Source organism: Osmia bicornis, chromosome 1 (genome assembly GCF_907164935.1).
Source record: "Osmia bicornis bicornis chromosome 1, iOsmBic2.1, whole genome shotgun sequence".
Lineage (NCBI taxonomy): Eukaryota > Metazoa > Arthropoda > Insecta > Hymenoptera > Megachilidae > Osmia > Osmia bicornis.
The window spans coordinates 16874997-16893872 of NC_060216.1; the positions used below are offsets into that span (position 1 = coordinate 16874997).

At 36.0% G+C, this 18876-nt stretch overlaps 2 protein-coding genes and 1 long non-coding RNA gene across 3 annotated transcripts; 1 reads left to right on the plus strand and 2 right to left on the minus strand.

The window, feature by feature from the left end:
• Positions 1-10256: 10256 nt before the first annotated feature.
• Positions 10257-12671, minus strand: LOC114871912 (cAMP-dependent protein kinase catalytic subunit 1). The gene is given in 3 exon segments (XM_029178493.2): positions 10257-11398; positions 11401-11433; positions 11436-12671. Coding segments are annotated over 3 exon segments (1056 nt in total). The 5' UTR covers positions 11815-12671; the 3' UTR covers positions 10257-10754.
• A 1785-nt stretch (positions 12672-14456) lies between these two features.
• Positions 14457-14942, minus strand: LOC123988338. The gene is made up of 2 exons (XR_006829930.1): positions 14790-14942; positions 14457-14719 (listed from the first exon to the last, which is right to left on the minus strand). It is a non-coding gene; the product is annotated as an uncharacterized LOC123988338 (long non-coding RNA).
• A 378-nt stretch (positions 14943-15320) lies between these two features.
• LOC114871913 lies at positions 15321-18437 on the plus strand. Its single transcript, XM_029178494.2, is given in 8 exon segments — positions 15321-15605; positions 16836-16848; positions 16850-16939; positions 16941-17034; positions 17102-17137; positions 17140-17207; positions 17209-17232; positions 17234-18437. Coding segments are annotated over 8 exon segments (375 nt in total). The 5' UTR covers positions 15321-15585; the 3' UTR covers positions 17264-18437.
• The last annotated feature ends 439 nt before the right edge of the window (positions 18438-18876 follow it).

Here is an 18876-nt window from a genome sequence, read left to right on the forward strand (position 1 = left end):
TGGGTTTATACCATAAACGAAATTTTCAAACGGAAAATTAGGTCTTCCTAAAATAATAACTACAATATATTCTCTAGAGTCTAGACAATAAACCCCTATTTAAGAATGTCCAGTGATAAAGAGACGAAAATAAATTGATATATGTAATCACGAAAACATGGAGATTCAATAACAGATTACATACATATTCTCAAGTTCGACAAGTCAGAGACAATTTCGTCGAGTAAAATGAAGAAGCTTTCATCTGTAAATAGGTATTGTAGTGGTAATATTATGATTGTTCGTGCACACACGATTACAGTACAAATTTAGACGCATCAAGAAATATCTATAGACGAGCCAAGGTTGGCTTTTTCACAAAGTGAAACCGCACCTCCTTCTATCGTCCACTGTTCTATTTCGAGGATTTTCTAAAATTTATCGCTCGCCTAGTTATATACCCGTTGCCTCCACTAATACGACTCGGGCGCCATCAATTGGGATGCTATGGCACGCTATAAACAATGCACACGTGATTCTCTGTTGCCTCACACAATTTGCTGTGACGTTACATTGTGTGAGAAAGATCGAGACTGGCCAGAATCCGATGATTCCTTAGACAAGTTACGTTTCAATAGAAGATTTAATGATTATAATGAAAATTTAGTAAAATGGTTAGAAAATAAGGAACCACCATTTTGACCGTATGACAACGGACTATTTTAAAGAAGCAAAGTGGATATCTTGAATTATTTATGAAATAACTTTGGTTTCTTAATTGTTCATTATATGTAAATCATTTATATGATCGTTTCTAGATGTTTTATATAAACTTTAAATTGGGGTACCACAAGTGCCATTTCATGAAACTCTTCTATCATGAACTTGTCTCTCAGAATGTGTCCATCTAAAAATTGGCCATTTTCCAGTAGTTCTATTTTTATTTTCTTCAGTTATCTCAGGCTAAGAATATTAATGAATCATTTATATGATAATTCTCAGGAGAATTTTAAGTTTTAAGTCGAGATGCTATCATCTCGTATCATTTTATGAAACTTTTCTGTCATGAAATTTGCAGGGAAGAGGATCGTAGGATTACGTGTAGAAAACCATCAGTAAATCAATAAACAGGACTACCTTTAAATTATATAATCTTTACAATAGGATTTATTTTAAATTAATATTTACAAAAAAGGGAAAAATGAATGGTAACTTGTCAAGGTATAGTGATAGCAGAAATATTGACCTTGGTGGAGCTATAATGTTCCGAAAATTGTTAAAATTATATCAAGTGATATTCTACTAGTTCCTTTCTATGCTGCTAGAAAGAATCAAACGTTAAATCTAAATAAAAAATAAAAAATAAAAAATGACAGACTATATTTCTGCAAAAACTATACCACAAGCTGTTATCATTTTCTACAATATACATGTTGATAGGAATCGTAGATTTACTACAATAATCACAAGGCGAGAAGAAAGAAATTCCTCATTTACAAATGACCCTCCCCCATCCATCATGTACATAGAAAAAAATCATTTCTTTATCGTCAACTCACAATTATTAATCGCTCGACACGTGACAATCATGATTACACATGCACAGCTAATGTAGGACGACTCAGATGAGATTGTAAGTCGTTCGAACATATTGGTTCTTGTCAATTGGATTCAATCGATCCATAAAAAAATATGCCTTTGTACTGGATGGTTCAATATTAGTGCGACAGATTTTATTCTCGATGTTCAGATCGTAATCTATAAAATTTTCCTGCTATTACAAATAATGATTCTGTCCGGTTTAGTCAGATCAATGATACAGTGTCGAGCACGGAGACTTCCTTAATAAAAATATTATTGGGAAAAGAGGGTCCATCACTCGTATTTTACAATTAAAAATTATATAAATAGAATAATCATTATTCTAATTAGAAATTAGAAATTAGAAATTAGAAATTATAATCGTTCAGACTCAGTATAGTACATACATGGTAACTTCTCAGTATCATAGCCACTGATAGGACCTCTCCTACGTCGCCATTTTCTTTCGGAAAACAGACTCCATATTGTCCATAGTACAAGAAAATTATTTGTCATGGTTTTCACAATTAATACCAAATGGATATCCGTCAACAGAACGACCTTCAAAATTGATCTGGACCATGAATTTTTAGGCGAGGGTCAATTCTGAGGGTCCAATCCATATTTTTCTATTTTTCTTTTTCTTTCCTTGAACAAAAGAGGTTTTATGGGAAAGAAGAATAATGCGATCTATACGTGTCACAGGCACGATCCTCTTGGTTCTATAGCTTCTCGAATTCTTTAGGGATCGATGCCGATAGGAGAGGTTAGGAATGACTGGTGCGTGTGAAATGGATGATCGAGACGCTTGCAACGACACAACCAGATGATGCTTTAGACACGAGTTAATTAATTTTCAGGGAAAACCGTTAATTATTGTGAGTTCAAACAAGTGGTCACGCGACTATGATATCCTCAATCCTCATATGGCCGACATATGTATACATATTTTTCACATTTTGTGTGTGATTTCTATTTTTTACTGTTTTCAGTAAAATTTGCTTGCTACAAATAAAATTATGACAACAGTAATTTCTTTATATAGCTGCAAATATTTTGAATAATTAAGATAGAGAGTTCTATTAAGACACATTTACCAGGATATGCCCCCATTTTGTATTATACTTAAATATTTTCTACAATGATTAAACACACCAATCAATATAAATAAATACTGATATAGAGAGCCTCTGAGATTCTCAAGAGTTCTTAACACATTCAAGCCCGGTGTAACAGGCATAGCTCAGCCGAGATAAGACAGTCATGTGAAATTCATAAGTTCCTTTTTTCGTAAATTCATTCAAATATTTTTGTGCAGTTTGGAATTTGTAATACAGGGTGGCGCCATAAATCGCCTAAAATTAAAATTTTATAAATCTATCACTATGAATAATTTTTCAAAATTCGTTTCCCTTTCCTTGGGACATTATGGTTATGGAAAATGTCATGGGAAAATCTTGTGCTTACAAAATAAGAAATAAAAATAATTTCTGTTATCTGTACTTTATTGTATAAAAATATAAAGGAACAATTAATTAATTCTCGGAGTTAAATAATACTTTATTACACTGTTAAATATTTAAATAGTATAAAGTGATTTATGGATCACCCTGTACAAAAGAGTAATAAATAAATCTGCACTTTTCATAAACTATATGCTATTTCTGTAACAATAAAAAATCAAGAAAAATCAAGAATCAGAATAAATAATAAGAGATTCGACAAAGATACATAATTATAAACTATAGGGAGCTGGAATGACTGCTTGCTAATGGCACAGGGGCAAGGGGGTACGAGCTAAGGTGGAGCACGACCAATGAGATCCGTATTCCTTTCGCATGCTATCTTCTTTCCAGCTCCCTATAGTACTTATATGTATATCTACACATTCGAGGTTCGTAGGCCCCTTTAATATCCCACCACGACTAGAAGTAGAAGTTGTAACGGATGTAGTCATAAGATGTCATGCTCGATATGACAGAGACGCGATAACAATATTGATCGATTTGAAGATCAGTATACGATCCTGAGAGCATATCATCTTATGATGGCACCCGGTGCTAAAAGTGTTAAGATGTGCCCATATTTTTTTTCCATCTATTGTACAATCGTATGCAAGGATGACTTTTCTCGTTAAGAACGTAAAGAAGATCATCTTTCCCTTAATCGAAGGTTGCCATCTTTGCACGAGGGTGTACATGAGTTACATGAAGTACTCTACTGAGGTACAGCTCGATGAATAGATTATCCACGGGGACGTTTAAGTACGTGTACACGTTCATTGAATTACGTGCGGGTGTAATATGTGTCTGGCATGCCATGGCTTCGTTTGCCAACCGATTACGAACCGCCCAATCGAACAGCCTTCAATTATTTCACAGCTACGTGATTGGACAACGAAATTCATCGTCCGAATAATCAATCGACTATACCAAAACTTCAGTGTCTCAACCACAAATTTGCTATGGAGGTCACTAACACTCTCGCGGTCCTCTTTCTGGGTGCCACTCACGTTAGTGTATTAAATAATCCATACTCAAGCACGCGACATCGCGTGATCGGTTTTCTTAGTGGCTGCTGACAGAGGACAAAATAATTGAAAATAAATTGTTTAATTTAATCTTTAAGCGAAGAACGTAATGGAAAACCTCAAAGGGGGTAACATAACGAGTATGTAGATAGAAAATTGATGTCCCTCGGTAATTGATTGATTAGGAACATGAGAGAACCTAACAGAGACACTCTATGTAAAGTGTCGTTGGATCGATGGAGATTAAAACGTACAAGGGCCAATATCAAAAGCTGCTGCATAATTATAGTAATCGTTCAATAGCAAGTGTCACATCTGGAGACCAGGCATGATGCCAGAGGATTAGAGGAGTGACGATCGTAGATATTGCTCGAATTCAAGATAATTAATCATTCAACAATTCCTCCAGGCATTAGAAGAAATATTAATTTTTAATTTAACCCAGACTTATCCTTAATTTACTGGACAATTGGCTAATTGAGTATATACATACATATACTCATTTTAATTTTTCTTTAGATTCTTAGGAAAATATATTTTGTTATAATATTCTTTGAACATTTTTCAAATATAAATTATTTTAATTTTGATTTTTTTTCCTATTGAAAATTATTTCAATTTCCAATTTTTCTATCGACAGCTTTGTCAATTTTTAATTTCTTTTTTCTACTGTATACATCTGTATAATATCTGTGGGGAAAAATTGAAAAAATTTCTAATAGGCAAAATAAAAATTGAACAGATTTCACTAGTTACGCCAATGGTGTTCGCATAGACAAAGGTAGTTATCCTTGATAAAGTTCGTTGCTTTCTCGTACACAATGTCTCGACCTCTGTGAAGGCTACCTGCATTCATTAGGCGGACAACCGCCCGCAGAATATTTTTTCTTTCTTTTCAAAGTCGGTTTCACTGGCCTCGTTAATCTTTCCTACCAAATGTGAAGACACTAAAGGACAAGAAACACCTCCAATACATTGTTCTTAAAACAGAAAAAGAACATTGAAAAAATTTCCAATATGAAAAATAAAAATTATAATTGTCTCAATGTTCCACGCTTCAATGATTTACTAAAATTCAATTTTAACCAAGAATTTCAACGTCATTCTATTATCTATCTACATAGTCAATTCGAACTATAGATCCAAAGAGACTTACTTGGCTTCGAATCACTGTTCAAGTTGCATAATCATACTAAAATTACATGATCGTCGCTGACGGAGTGTTCGACAGATGGGGAAATACTATTAGAATCGTATATGTACCTCAAATATTTGCAATAAACATACAATTTTATTATGGGAAAATAGTCTTAAAAAATATTTGACCCATCAAATTATTTTTCATTCTTCGCTTACTTATTTATTTACAAATCCTTTGTTTAATTTAAAATATTAAATTTTCAATAAATTGATCTTAGAATATGAAAATCTATCTTCATTTTAATTTTCTCTTTATTTATTTATTTATTTATTTATTTTAATTGGTGCAAATTTGGTCCAATTAGATAAGATATTATAATTACATATATTTGGGTAACTTATCTCTGGGTCATTAACACAATTTCACTGGGTATTTATCTACTTTTTATCACTGATAATTACCAGTGAATATATGCTGTAAGAATTTCTCCTAATTGGAAAGGTAAACTTCACTGACTGTGAGATTATCTCGAAATTAAATTATGTGCAAAGGACTAGTACTAGCATAATGAAGCGGTTAATGATTCATCTGAAAATTCAAATTTAGGTTTGGTAGAATTAAGAAGATTTACATAAGACTATTGCATAACAAACAGCTGATTTCGAAACATGAAAGCAATTAATAAAAATGATTTCATGACAGAAAAGTATCGGAAAATGGCACTTATGGTACATCGAATTTAAAGCTTAAGATTCAATGAAAATGATAAATAGTTTTATCAAAATTCTCAATACAAAATAATTTAATTAATAAACCTAATTCATATCTCCTGAAAATTTCCTAAGTAAACCAACTAATAGATCCACGATTGCCTAGCATTAGAATACAAAATGATAATGAATTGATACGAAGATACTGTTAAACATACGATAGTTAATAGCAATTCATTGTCAAATTGAAAAATAAAGAATTGTGACGTATTTGAAATCACAGAAGATCAAGATTGTTGATTCTGAAGAATCATGATAAGCCAAGTATTAGATAACAAGGTTTGTTCTCGTCGAAAGTGTCAAGAGCTACCTATTATATCAGGATCGATGATAACATCTGGGAAGTAGAAATACTATCGTGAGCACAGCCACAGATGAGGAACATCGACTAAAAGAGCCGATGATTAATTCATTATAGATCAATGTTGCCAAATTCAATGATTTTTCAACTTGAAAAATCAAACCTGTTTAACCTTTGAAACCAATGAAGGACTCAAAGTGAATAGAATAAGAATCAATTTTTAGGAGCGCAGACCTTAAAGAGTGACCCACTTTGAACTAGAAAAATCAAAGTCATTTTTCATGATTTTTGTTCTGGCTGGTGTATGTATGTATGTATGTATTGTATGCACATACACTGATCAAATAAATGAAAAATTTCTACTGTGATTGAATTTTTAACTTGATATTATAATAGAAAAAAGTTGAATTAAAGGATGGATTTTCATCGAGCAACTCTGAGAATAAAAGGAATAAGCTTTGGCTTGAATTGCATCCGTTGAAAACGATCGAACTTTCATTCTAAAGTTTCATCTTCTCTTGATATTTTAACTTTTTCTATTTTTCAGTGATGGATTTCAGAACTGCTGGAATTAAAACTCAGGAAAAGTGGAATGGAAATTCAATTGAAAAAGAAATTGAAAATTTCTAATTGAAAACATCCTATCCTAATGCAAGCTACCCTTTATAATTAATGATAAATAAATTAATGATATTAATTTGTATAGTTGTTGTTTAAGATATGCTTCAAAATTTTTAACTTTTCTTAAATTCATTCTCACAAGACCTTGCGAGGTAGAGAAAAATATTAGAAGTTTTAATATTCTATAATTCAATTCCAAATAACAATAAATTATGCAAAAATAAGAAATCGTATAAACATTAATCAATATCTCTTACAATGTTCATTATTTTTGTATTAAAAGGTTATTAAAAATTTTAGGAAATATATACTTGAAACTGAAAAAATGTTGACAGTTTTTCTGAAAAAAATTCCCAAAGATGTTCGTGTTTTGGACTCTTCACAGACACGCTATACACAACGGTATTTAATCGACATCGAAGGCGAAACGTTACATAAGAATGGAACAATAAAATAACGCAATTGACCGCTTTTCATGTGCGGAATTGCACTTGATCGACATTCAATAAATAATTAATTTCAATTTCGAGAGAGCAAAAATGGCGGACAAAAACCATATAGTGCTAAGTTTCAGATCAATCATGTAAAAAATACAGAGCCAACGAAATTTTGGTGCATTTCTATGAATTTTAGAATAATTCTCAATTGAAATACTAGCAAATTAATGTTAGGTTTTAATATTAGTATTTCCAATTTGGATTTCAAATGGCACAAGTTCTCAACGAAAAGTTGAGAAACACTGGGCCTATAGAGAGTATGGCAGACAAAAGACAAACGTAAAGTACGTGAAACACAAAGAGGAACAAATTGTGATTACCGGCATGCGTGTTCACGTAACGGATGCAATTTACCACTTTACAGTACGAACTTGAACGAAGATGCTTTCGATGCGATTACGTAAGTATTTATACTACGAGAATATTTAAAATTATATAATTCACAGTGAACCAACAAAAACACTCTCTAATAAATATTAACACTTTGACAATATTTGTATAATTTACATTGCTAAACTACTCAATTTTATCAGTTAATAAATTCTATTAATTTCATTAATTTTCAAAACTAAAGAAAGCGACAAACCGACAAATGGCGTCAAAAGATGACACGAATAATAGTATTTTGTATGGCTGAATGAAACTTCAGGCATTAATGTCCTTATTACGTGATACCGGCCATCAAAGTGTTAATATCACAATTAGGACTTGATGATTCTATAATCATTCATAAATCAGCTTATTATCATCGCGATCACAGGAAAGTGATACGTTTTATCTCTTGAAATCCGAAGTACTCGTTACCGAGTAATCACAATCAGATATGATTCATTGCTGAAAACGCAATGATTAGAAGCAACTGTCTCATTCATAATGAAGCTCGATAAATTATTTAATGATTTTTTTTCTTGATAGGTACTCTTAGATATCACTGTTAGATGAGATTCTTTATAATACATGGAACAGATTTTCTATTTACTTGATAGTTTCTCCAAAAAAGAAAAGAAAAAGAAAAAGAAAAAAAAAAAGAAAATATCAAATTTATTTGAAATCGCCAAGAAAGGTGCCTCATTAAAATCTTAAATTTATATCCACCTATCTTAAATTGGCAACGAAATACCGAATCTCCCATTCAGATAATTATCATGTTAGCAAGTGTGTCAGTAGTACCAACATTATACTGTTACGTATATTATGCAGATAGAACCGTGGCCAAGATTCGACCATTTCTAAGCGTGGTTCTTCGCCAAGAATTTCACATCTCTTTGCCTCAATCTATCCTGTTTATATTTAAATGGAAAAAAAAAAACATTTCATTCATACAAAATGGTTTATGCTTGTACATGCACCGTGGCCGACCCCTGGGTCAATTTGACCCACTGTGCACACGGTGCGAGTCTCGTAATGCAATGTTATTTGTGTTACGTCCTCCATTTCATTCTACCACTCACTCTTTTCCTCCGATCATTAAATCCTGTTTCGAAGAAGGACGAAAATGGAAAGCGACCATACATGTCTCTCCCCCCTTTCACTCTCTCAACGATCAGCTGATCTGAAACCATGACCATGCCACCAGAACCAACGTCACTGATTCGAATCGTGTACCCTCCTTAACTGGTAAGGGAGGGGGCACCTATGGTCGTCCTGGGTTCTCTCAGTTAAGGATCTAACTGTCCTTGTACTTTATTTGTGAGGGCAGGAGGGTTTAGATTCGATTAGGTTAAGTTCTTCTTAAATTGAAAGCAAATGTACAGTCAGGAGCAATGTAAGCTCCATTGGGGTGAGGATAGGGGTCAGGTAAGATTTCTTCCATCATTTGCCTTCAGTTTGGGAGAGTTTAACCTATATTCTATGTTTTAGGACATCGAGGATAGATTTACGTTAGATTTTTCTTAGGTTCCTCCCTAAATTGAAGGCAAATGTGGGTTTGGAAACAAAGAAGCTTCGGAGAATAAGAGTCGGAGAAGGTACCTTCCTCCATTTTAATTAAAATTTAGGAGAGTTTAACTTCCTGCCTTCAAAAATAAAGGACTTGGACATTATAAAAAGCCTAAATGGCCGAGCACACTAGCCTTCCTTAAGGAAATGGCGACAGAAGGAGGCTCCACCACTCGACTGCCCTAGTGTTATCATTCCAAATATTAAAGATTAACACTTGACAGCTTTACCTGGGTATGATGCCCATTAGTTACTCGATAAATTTCTACTCTTCTCATGCAAAGCAGGCATAAACGCCCCTTATGGTGGGCCTCCTGTCCATTGCATTCCTTCGCCTTAGGGAGGGCCACCGCGTTTGGCAGTGTCACTATGCGACGCATGCTTGTTCCATTGTGCAACCATGAGTTATTAATTAAATAATAGTAATCAAATTCCGAATTTTGCTACTGCTGCTGTTGCTGTACTGTTAGAACGATCTCATTTTTGGCCCATCCCTTGCACGATCAGGATTGTCCGTATACGTTTACTAAAAGTGCAGGCTCTATATAAAAGATAACGTTGCTTATTAATTTTTTTTTTTTTTTTGTTTCTTTTGCGCACAGCAACATAAGGCGATATATAATACTCTTACAATGTATCTATGTACGAACGCCGGTGGTCCTCTATTAAAAACGTTCCAAAAATGAATCCTTCTGTATTCTCTTCGTACTCTGCCGATCGTAAATACTCTCACTCCAAATCTCTCTCCTATCGTTTAAGGTACAATAATTCAACAACGAGCATCTGCAGCCAGTATATAACGAGTATTTTTTTTTCTTCTTTTTCTATTTTTTTTTTTTTCTTCACAATATACTATAATAAAGATTTCTCTTTCTCTCTCTCTCTCTCTCTCTCTCACTCTCACACACACACACACACACACACACACACACACACACAGTCTCTCTTGTTTGATGAAAAAAAAAAAATTAATCGTGTGACGACTAGCAAAATGAAGATGCTCGTACGACAAATAGACAACAATGCACGACATGAGACAATTTGATCTCCTCTCTTTCGGCTGTGTTAAAAGAGGCTGAGGGGCCCGAAGAACATTCACATAGGTGGCTATTTATGTACAAAATAATCCCGGTCGAAGCTAAACTTTACACGCGCCATCTTTAGGGAACACACATATATTGAAAAAAAATTGAATTTTTCTCTTGTAAAAGTGGTGTTGGTTAGTGTATGCGTGTGTGTATACGCCTGGCCATGTGTGCCCTAATACACACACACAAGCATACTCTTACTCAGATTATAATTCCATCTTACTTCGTCTATCTCTCTCTCTCTCTCGCTTAATACAAAGCGTTACACGTGTGATCATCATCATCATCTTCGTAGGATCATTGTAACTTCAAAATTCGGCGAACTCCTTAGCACACTTCTCCGTCAGGGAGATCCTCAGGGTCTCCTCCTCGTAGTCGTCGAAGTTGCTCGTATCTCCGGGCCCCTTGCATTTCGGGATGAAGGGGGCCTCGATTTTCTTTTGGAAGACTGCTATCCAATCGGTACTGGCGAACCACTTGTGGCCCTTGATGTCGTTCACACCAGCCTTCAGGTTGCCATACCTTTTGGTCAGGTCGACTTGCAGCAAGTTACGGAGCAAGTCCTTTAAGTCCGAGCCGAAATGTGAAGGAAAGCGAGGTTTACCGTTCACGATCTTTTCGTAGATCTGTATCGGCTGGTCGGCGAAAAATGGCGGATAACCGGCCGCCATCTCGTACACCAGCACACCCAGCGCCCACCAATCGACAGCCTTGTTGTAACCCTTGCTGAGGATTATCTCGGGCGCTAGGTACTCGGGGGTGCCGCACAGGGTCCATGTTCGGCCCTGCACCCTTTTGGCGAAGCCGAAGTCGGTGACCTTCAGATAACCCTGCGAATCGATCAACAGATTCTCCGGCTTCAGGTCCCTATAGATCAGGTCGAGGTAGTGTAGGTATTCGAAGGCCAGCACGATCTGTGCCGCATAGAAGCGTGAGTGGGGCTCTGAGAACGACCGACCTTCCTAAGGTGACTGAACATCTCACCCCTGGTACATATTCGAGGACCATGTACAGGTACGAGTTGTCCTTGAAATGAAACCGTAGGGAAACGAGAAACGGGAAACTGATAGCCTGCAGTATCCTCTTCTCGTTCAATGTGTGCTCGACCTGCTTCAGTTTCACCACCTTCTGTTTGTCTAGGATCTTCATGGCATAATACTCTTTAGTCGGTTTGTGTTGAACGATCATGACCCGACCGAATGAACCGGTGCCAAGAGTCTTGATCCGCTCGAAATCATCGAGACCAGCAGTGTTGGTTGGATTTTTCTTCCACTTATCTTCGAACTCCTTCTTCGCCTTGTCAAGGAACTCCTTCACGCTCTCGGCGGCGTCGACCTTCTTATTAGCGGTCGCAGCATTGTTGCCCATCTTAGCAGCCGCGCTGGTGCCCGAGCCGGCCAGGGCTCTACGCAGCTCGAGAAGTTCCAGAAGACTGCGTCTTCGTTTTCCTTTATCCTTTACCGTAGCCGTGCCTGAGGCTCCACCGTGTTCCGGCCTCCTCAGAATTTTTCTGCCCACTGTACACACCTTCGACCGATGACCTACTATCGTCCGGCCCTATGTCACACTGTCCAGCAGGCCACTAACACTCAGCAGGGCACACACAGTGGCTTATTTTTTCACTTAAGGCCGCCTTTACGAGCAACACCGAGCGATTTCGCGCGGAAAAATGGGTCAGCATTAATTCTCGTCCGCGCCTCGCGCCATCTTCCCTGTCAATCCTACTAGCCCGTCGTTCGCCGTCTACTACCGTGCTCTCGGTCTTTCTTATCCGCCTCCTTTCATGCACTCACCAATACACTGAAAACACACTGACTGGAGAGAATGTCGCTGTTCGATCGACTCTCAACCCTCCGACAGCTTGCGAAACTGTCGTCTGCTCTTCTGTACATACACGCCACTCACCACACTGAAATGAAAGTGTTAAACGAACATCGCGAACGACCGTGCGTTGTGTCTCTTCGCGCGACAGGAAACAATGTAGTACACGGTATGGAGACACTGGGCACACTTATTCGAGACTTTTAAAGCTGGAAAAACCAAAGAGGTGAAGACAGTCGGTACCGTTCCTAAAGATGGCGACGCGGCTCGCTCACTCGTTCGTTCGGATTTCGCACGGATGCGAAAATGACGAAATGCCGCTCCACGAAGCGAGACAGCTACTGTACTGCACCAATCCACTGCTGATTCCATTTACCACCGACAGATGTAGCGTGGACGTCAAAAAAGACAGCCTCGGATGGTGCTGCCACGTACCACAGCGTCGACGTACTTTTAATTCAAAGAAGTTGTTTTCCTCAAGGTTTTTTTGTGGGAAATTCTGGAAGAACGTAATATGATCAGGAGAATCTTCATAAGAAATATGGATATATGAGACACATGATAGGATTGAAAAAGCCTATGGGTGTTGTTGAGATTATTTCAATAGAAATATTCTTATACGAGCTCCTTGAATCTTCTTCTAATTACGCATGCGCATTAATTTAATAAATATAACATGCATTATGTGTAAATAACACTAATATAATATTTGTATACAATATAATATTAAGGTATAAATTACATTTCATTAAGAGAACAAAATTTTCAAGAATTCTGAGGATTTTGTATTTCTTTCCCAGATATATTCAAATAGGCCGCGTAATAGCTGTCAATGGCGACCAGGCATGCACCATAGACAAAGACGAAAGTTGGCATTATACAGCAATTGTTTTTCCATCTCTATAAATAATACATTACACTCTTCTGGGATGCAAAGTATAGACAGAAAGATACCTTGGAAATTTTAAGGCTTTTGTACTTTCTGCCATAGCGATGGTTCAGATATAGCGCGCAACGCCATTCAATAAACGATTCCGCATGCGCAGTTGAGCAAGGATACAAAATGCCATTATGCAGTGTTCTCTTTTCATCTCTATGGATAGACATAGGTAGTCTTTACAGATAAAGAATAAGAAAAACTAAAAACATTGAACTCTTTTTTTAATTAATAGAAACTCATAGCTACCATTAAGGTTATTTTAATTAATTTTTCTTTTTTTGTATAAAAGACAACCAAAAATACTATACGCATGCGTCTATAAAATTGATTATAAATCTTATTTTGTTTAAGATTCATAATCAATAATCAATTTTCTTGACGTCATTAATGAATCATAAAAATTATAGTGAAACAAAGAAAGGTATACTGAGGTATGATAAAGTTTTGGGTTAAGGGTAACCGTGCATCCCCCACCACACCATTCAAACTAATTTTATAATTAATTTGAATTATTTCTTTTATAACTGAAAGGTTATGGCGTCGTTTAATCTCATGGTTAGTTAGAAATTAATCTGCTGTTCACAGTTTATCATTAATTCGGTGGTTTTCATGGCTATTAATAATAATCGAGCGGTTTTGTAGCGTGGTATTGAACCGTGCCACGCGCACGGAAGGTTGAACACTCGCTGACCTGTGATAATCCTTTAGCGATTAGTTTCTAACTGTAGATAGGGCAATTTTAGAGCGGCGAGAAAGCTACTATAGGTGGAGGCAGGTGACGAACCGGTTACCGTGCGATCAGGTCAGGCCTTTTCGGATACACACTGTATTTTTGTGTAAAGACCCGGTAAAAGACACTTCAACGTGTTTCTTCGGTTTTGTTTCTACCCTATGGGATGCGCGCGACCGCTCGCTCTATCGATTCCATGACCCGAGCTTGTGCCAGTTTGAAGGAAAGTAAAAATTAGGATTGCATTACTTTCCCTTGGCCACTTTCTAATACGCCGCAGTAAAGGCACGCAAAAGTAGGAATTTAGTCCAGCGAAATGAAAATTTAGACGCGTCATTCTATCTTTAGTTTGACACTGCAAAGTCCGTGGAAATATAGGTTACTGTCATCGAAATAGCCTGCGCCTGAACACTTCCACTGACCCACTAAATTTAATTTAAGACGAATACCTGATTACCTTCAAATATTTATTTTGGAACAGAGGCATTCATATGAAGGACAAAATAAATACGCCTTCCATGAAATTCTAACTCCATGTTTTATTGTAAGGAAGCATCTGCTTTCTTCACCTGCACGAAGCAGCTGCCTCGTATTATCTTCGTGCTTACGTAGGCCTCTGGCACGTGGTGTAGAATATACATATGTATTTTCGAAACTGACACGTTTGCACAATTTTTTGCTAACCCATAGATTTACCTGTTGTGCCTCGTTAACTTTCCCTTGTCTCGTATTGACCCTACCTAGGCAAAGCATTATTTCTTCCAACTAAGAACATAGGCAACCTGTAACATGGACGTACATAAATGCAACGGAGCCTTTCGATGCGTAGATCAACCTGAAAGCATCGCGCACCTTTTAATATACACCGGAAACGGGGTCGCACGCGAATCTTCTAGAACCTTCCTTACCCCCTTCCCATTTGTACATAACCTATACTGTATGTAACATTTTATTACAATCAATCCATCTTAAATTTTATGTAGAATTGATAATGTAGTAAGTACTTCTGAGAATAATTCTTAAGGAATATGGTCGGCAGCGCCGGAAGCGCGGGGATTTTTTATGGGTTTTGGTAAGACAGCCTCTGATTGGTCAATACAGAAAACATGGTGGGGCGAAACTGCCATTTAAGATATTCCTTATTTCAAAAAAGAAATAAGATAATATAAGAATAAATTATGTAAATTAATAAATTGTTTAAATTCTTAATATTATTTTTCAGGAAAGTATATTGAGCATGGCTGTATTTATAATTAAATTATAGCGCCAAATTTATACGTCTTTCTGTTGGAATAAGAATTGAGGTTAGGAAATATTCCTTTGTATGGGGATCAAAAAGAATATTAATTCTAATCGTATAAATATTGTTTTTTGGAAATTGTATCTGCGAGAAATGGCTGATGTGTGCGCCATCTGTAAACGAGCGGGAAAGAAAAGTGTTTGAAGGCCGCCGGCCTGCCGGCCGGGCCGAGTAACTCGGGTCTCAGGCGAATCAGTGTGCGAGTCTCTCTGCCATTTGCGCGTCGGTACGCGGTAGTGGTGATACCAGAATTCTACGTGTGCTTACCGGTGCGTAGAGAACGCAGCGTTTATTAAGTGCGTCTTCTTATCAGAGTGCATTATCGACCATATAAATAAATCGATCAGCATGGCGGATACAGAAACTAAGTGAGTATTTTGGAATAATATTGATTTCCAACGTCCAAAAAATCGCACGCTTCCGTTATCGAATTCAGTAACGAACAGGCGGGCTTGAACAGACTTTCCTCATTAACTTTCAATGTAAATATTTTGGTTTCTTTTTTTGTGTTATTATTATGATTGTTATAGTTTAGGAAAGTGTAAGTACATACGCAGTTTTGTACGCAGACACGAGAAAGGGATAACTAAGGGGTTAGGGGAAGGGGGGATGCCCTCTCTACGTGATATTCTCAGCTTGATTCGTAAGACGCGTTACGTTCTCAGGATTACCTGCTTTTCCCATCATACGTGTTCTACTTTTATTGTTTTATTTTTTTAATAAGGCAATAACAGTATTATAATTACATTCATTTTATTTTTTAATATAAATTCATTCTATTGGCTGTTTGAAGTTAATGGAAATTTTATAGGAAAATTTTTTAATTGATTGTACGCGCATCACCTTAAAAAGAAAATGGACAACGTATCGATCTGCTCTCCCTTACTAACCCGATATTCAAGATACTATTTTAATTTGTAGAAGAGATACATTGTATGTGTGGTAATAAAAAGTCGTGTTATTTAAGTTCCAAATGTTTCGGAAAAAATATCTTTGTGTAACATTGATGTGTATATTTACGGTCCACGAACATCCACGATTTGCCGCGCCGAAACATTCTCTGTGTGTTTGCGTACGTGTTGGGAAGGGGGGAGGAAAGCGGGATAATATTAAACATCGGTAGGTGCCGCCACGGTTGGCGTCCTATCTCTGTTTCTCTCCTTTGTCGTTCCATCTTTGTTCAACTGCCGTGAAGTTTCGTCAGGCGTAAGGGGAGACATTGGGTAACGGCCATCTTGCTTATTTAGCTCTCTGATTGGTTGATTCATAGCAGATCGGAAGCGAAAGAACGCGCGCGCGAAATTCGTAACACACTTTCAAATATTTTTCATAACAACTGTATTGCAGATTTATTAGATGAATATTTAACACTAATTAACACTAATATATAATAAATGTACGTTTAACTGATAAGGGGTTTATTGAATGAGTAAAAGTATTTATTGTATACAAATATCCGAAATTGCGTTTGAATTAACGCGCTAAGCCAATCAGCAAAGCAACCAAAGTTCAAATATCATCTAAGTCGATATAACTGTCGATATTTAAAAAAAAAAACATGGGACGCTAATTTTAATTTTTTGTATATTAATTTTCAGAGATACCAAAGTGCACCACAACCCCTGAGGAAAAGGTAGCCGAAGAAAAAAAGGTAAGGTAGTAGAGGAAGTGGACGAAAGATTCAAAGGCATCTGAAAACGGAGGACGCCAAAGAAACCAAAGAAAATGGTTCAAACGAAGAAAAAGAGGGTAGAGAAATAAGGGAAGCGGAATCACCAGAGAATGGAGATTCTACAGGTAATATTCCATCTGTAAAATTATAATTATTTAAACAATAGTATTAATCTGTTGTTTCATTTTGTAGATGCTCCTGCTGATAGTTGTTGTATAAAAAGGAAATCAACACTCTAAGTGATTCGACAGAAGACACTGCCACTGATGGTGCAAGTCCTGAAAAAAATCAAAAACTTCGACGATAAGTGTGCCGAAACAGAAAAGCAACGGCGACGCGGAAGCCACGGCCTAATATTTTTTTTACGTTCATTTAAACCATAGATGCAATTTTTACCGGTTAAAGTCGGAACATGAAAAATTTCTTATCTGTGCATCATTACTTTATGTATTAACGACTTCCTGTGTTCAGATACTTGTACGTTTGTGACTGATTGGTGACAGTATTGAATATATCCACAGCATCATCATACATTATCTTATTCATGTTTTCTGTTTTACACACTGACGTCCATGTGTGTGTATACATATATATGTATATATATATGAATATATATTTTCACATATAACGAAGATGCAATGAATATTACAAATAATATATTTCTGATACGTGAAAATAGATGATGGCGAGGTGTTTGATTAAAAAAAAAATATATATTATATATATATATATATGTATTAGGTGTAGAAATTAATTTGGTGCCTTATTAAAATCGTATTCTCGCACCACTTTTTAATTCTACCGAAGCGCGGGAAATTCAAAATGCTAAAGGCACAAAATTCATTTGTATACCTAATATATGAGAAATATTTCATTTTTTTCTGATGCACAGATATGACATACACCTCATATCGGAGATAGAAACAATATTTTTCTGTAAATCAAAATACATTCCTAAAATACATTGAAACTCACCCAGTGATTATTAAGAAAAATTCTGACAACAAAGCACACTGTTTTACAAACGTATAATTTAACCTTCACGAGTTGTCATGTGTTTGGGTGCGTTAACTTTGAATTTAAAGTATGTTTAATAAAAAATATGTACTATTCTTTAATCATCAAATTCACTTGGTACTTTTTAGCAAGATACCTGACAATATATAAGTGTATGTACAAAAGCCATTGGTGAGGTAAAAAACATTCAATGTTACTATACAAAAATTTGAACTTCGTGAAAGTTTAAAGCAACCTAATGTATACTGTATAAATGTAATGTTAAACATTGTTTAAAATGAATAATTGGTTTATGTTTGTAATGTTACATGCCTACTATTCAAATACAAATCAGATTGTCGTGTATTATTTTTCATGTAATAAATACTTGTGAATTAGGAATACATGGTTCATGTATTTACAAAAGAGTTGTTATAAACTATCTATGTACAAATAAAGGTCAAAAACATTTTCTATATGTTATAAAAATAATATATTAGACTCAGAATATGAATAAAGTTGTAGAACAATACATCATTGTATGTACTTAATTTTAAATTTTGAAATAACGATACTGAAGCGTCCTCTGCTGGTGAATTACATGTTAAAAAATTCAAAGAATTCGTATTAGTATGTATGTATGTATGTAAATATGTATGCATGTTATGTACGTAAACATGTTTATATCGAGTGTTATAGCGCTGTAGTATATTGTTTTTGAAACGTCATTTCAAGTGTAAAAGTTGGTCAAACTTCATTTTAGGGGACGCATTCTCTTGATTAGTTCGCTGAAATGACTGTAACTTCCGGTTACCTTATTTAAAAACATATTGCTTCTTCATCGCTGCGATCAAAGAATCCCCATAAGAGGTACAATATCAACGTTACCGGCCGTCCTACGGCGCGGCCGGAAATTTTGATCTAGCCTAACCAAACCGAGATATGCGAACCAATCAGAAGATGGGTAGAAA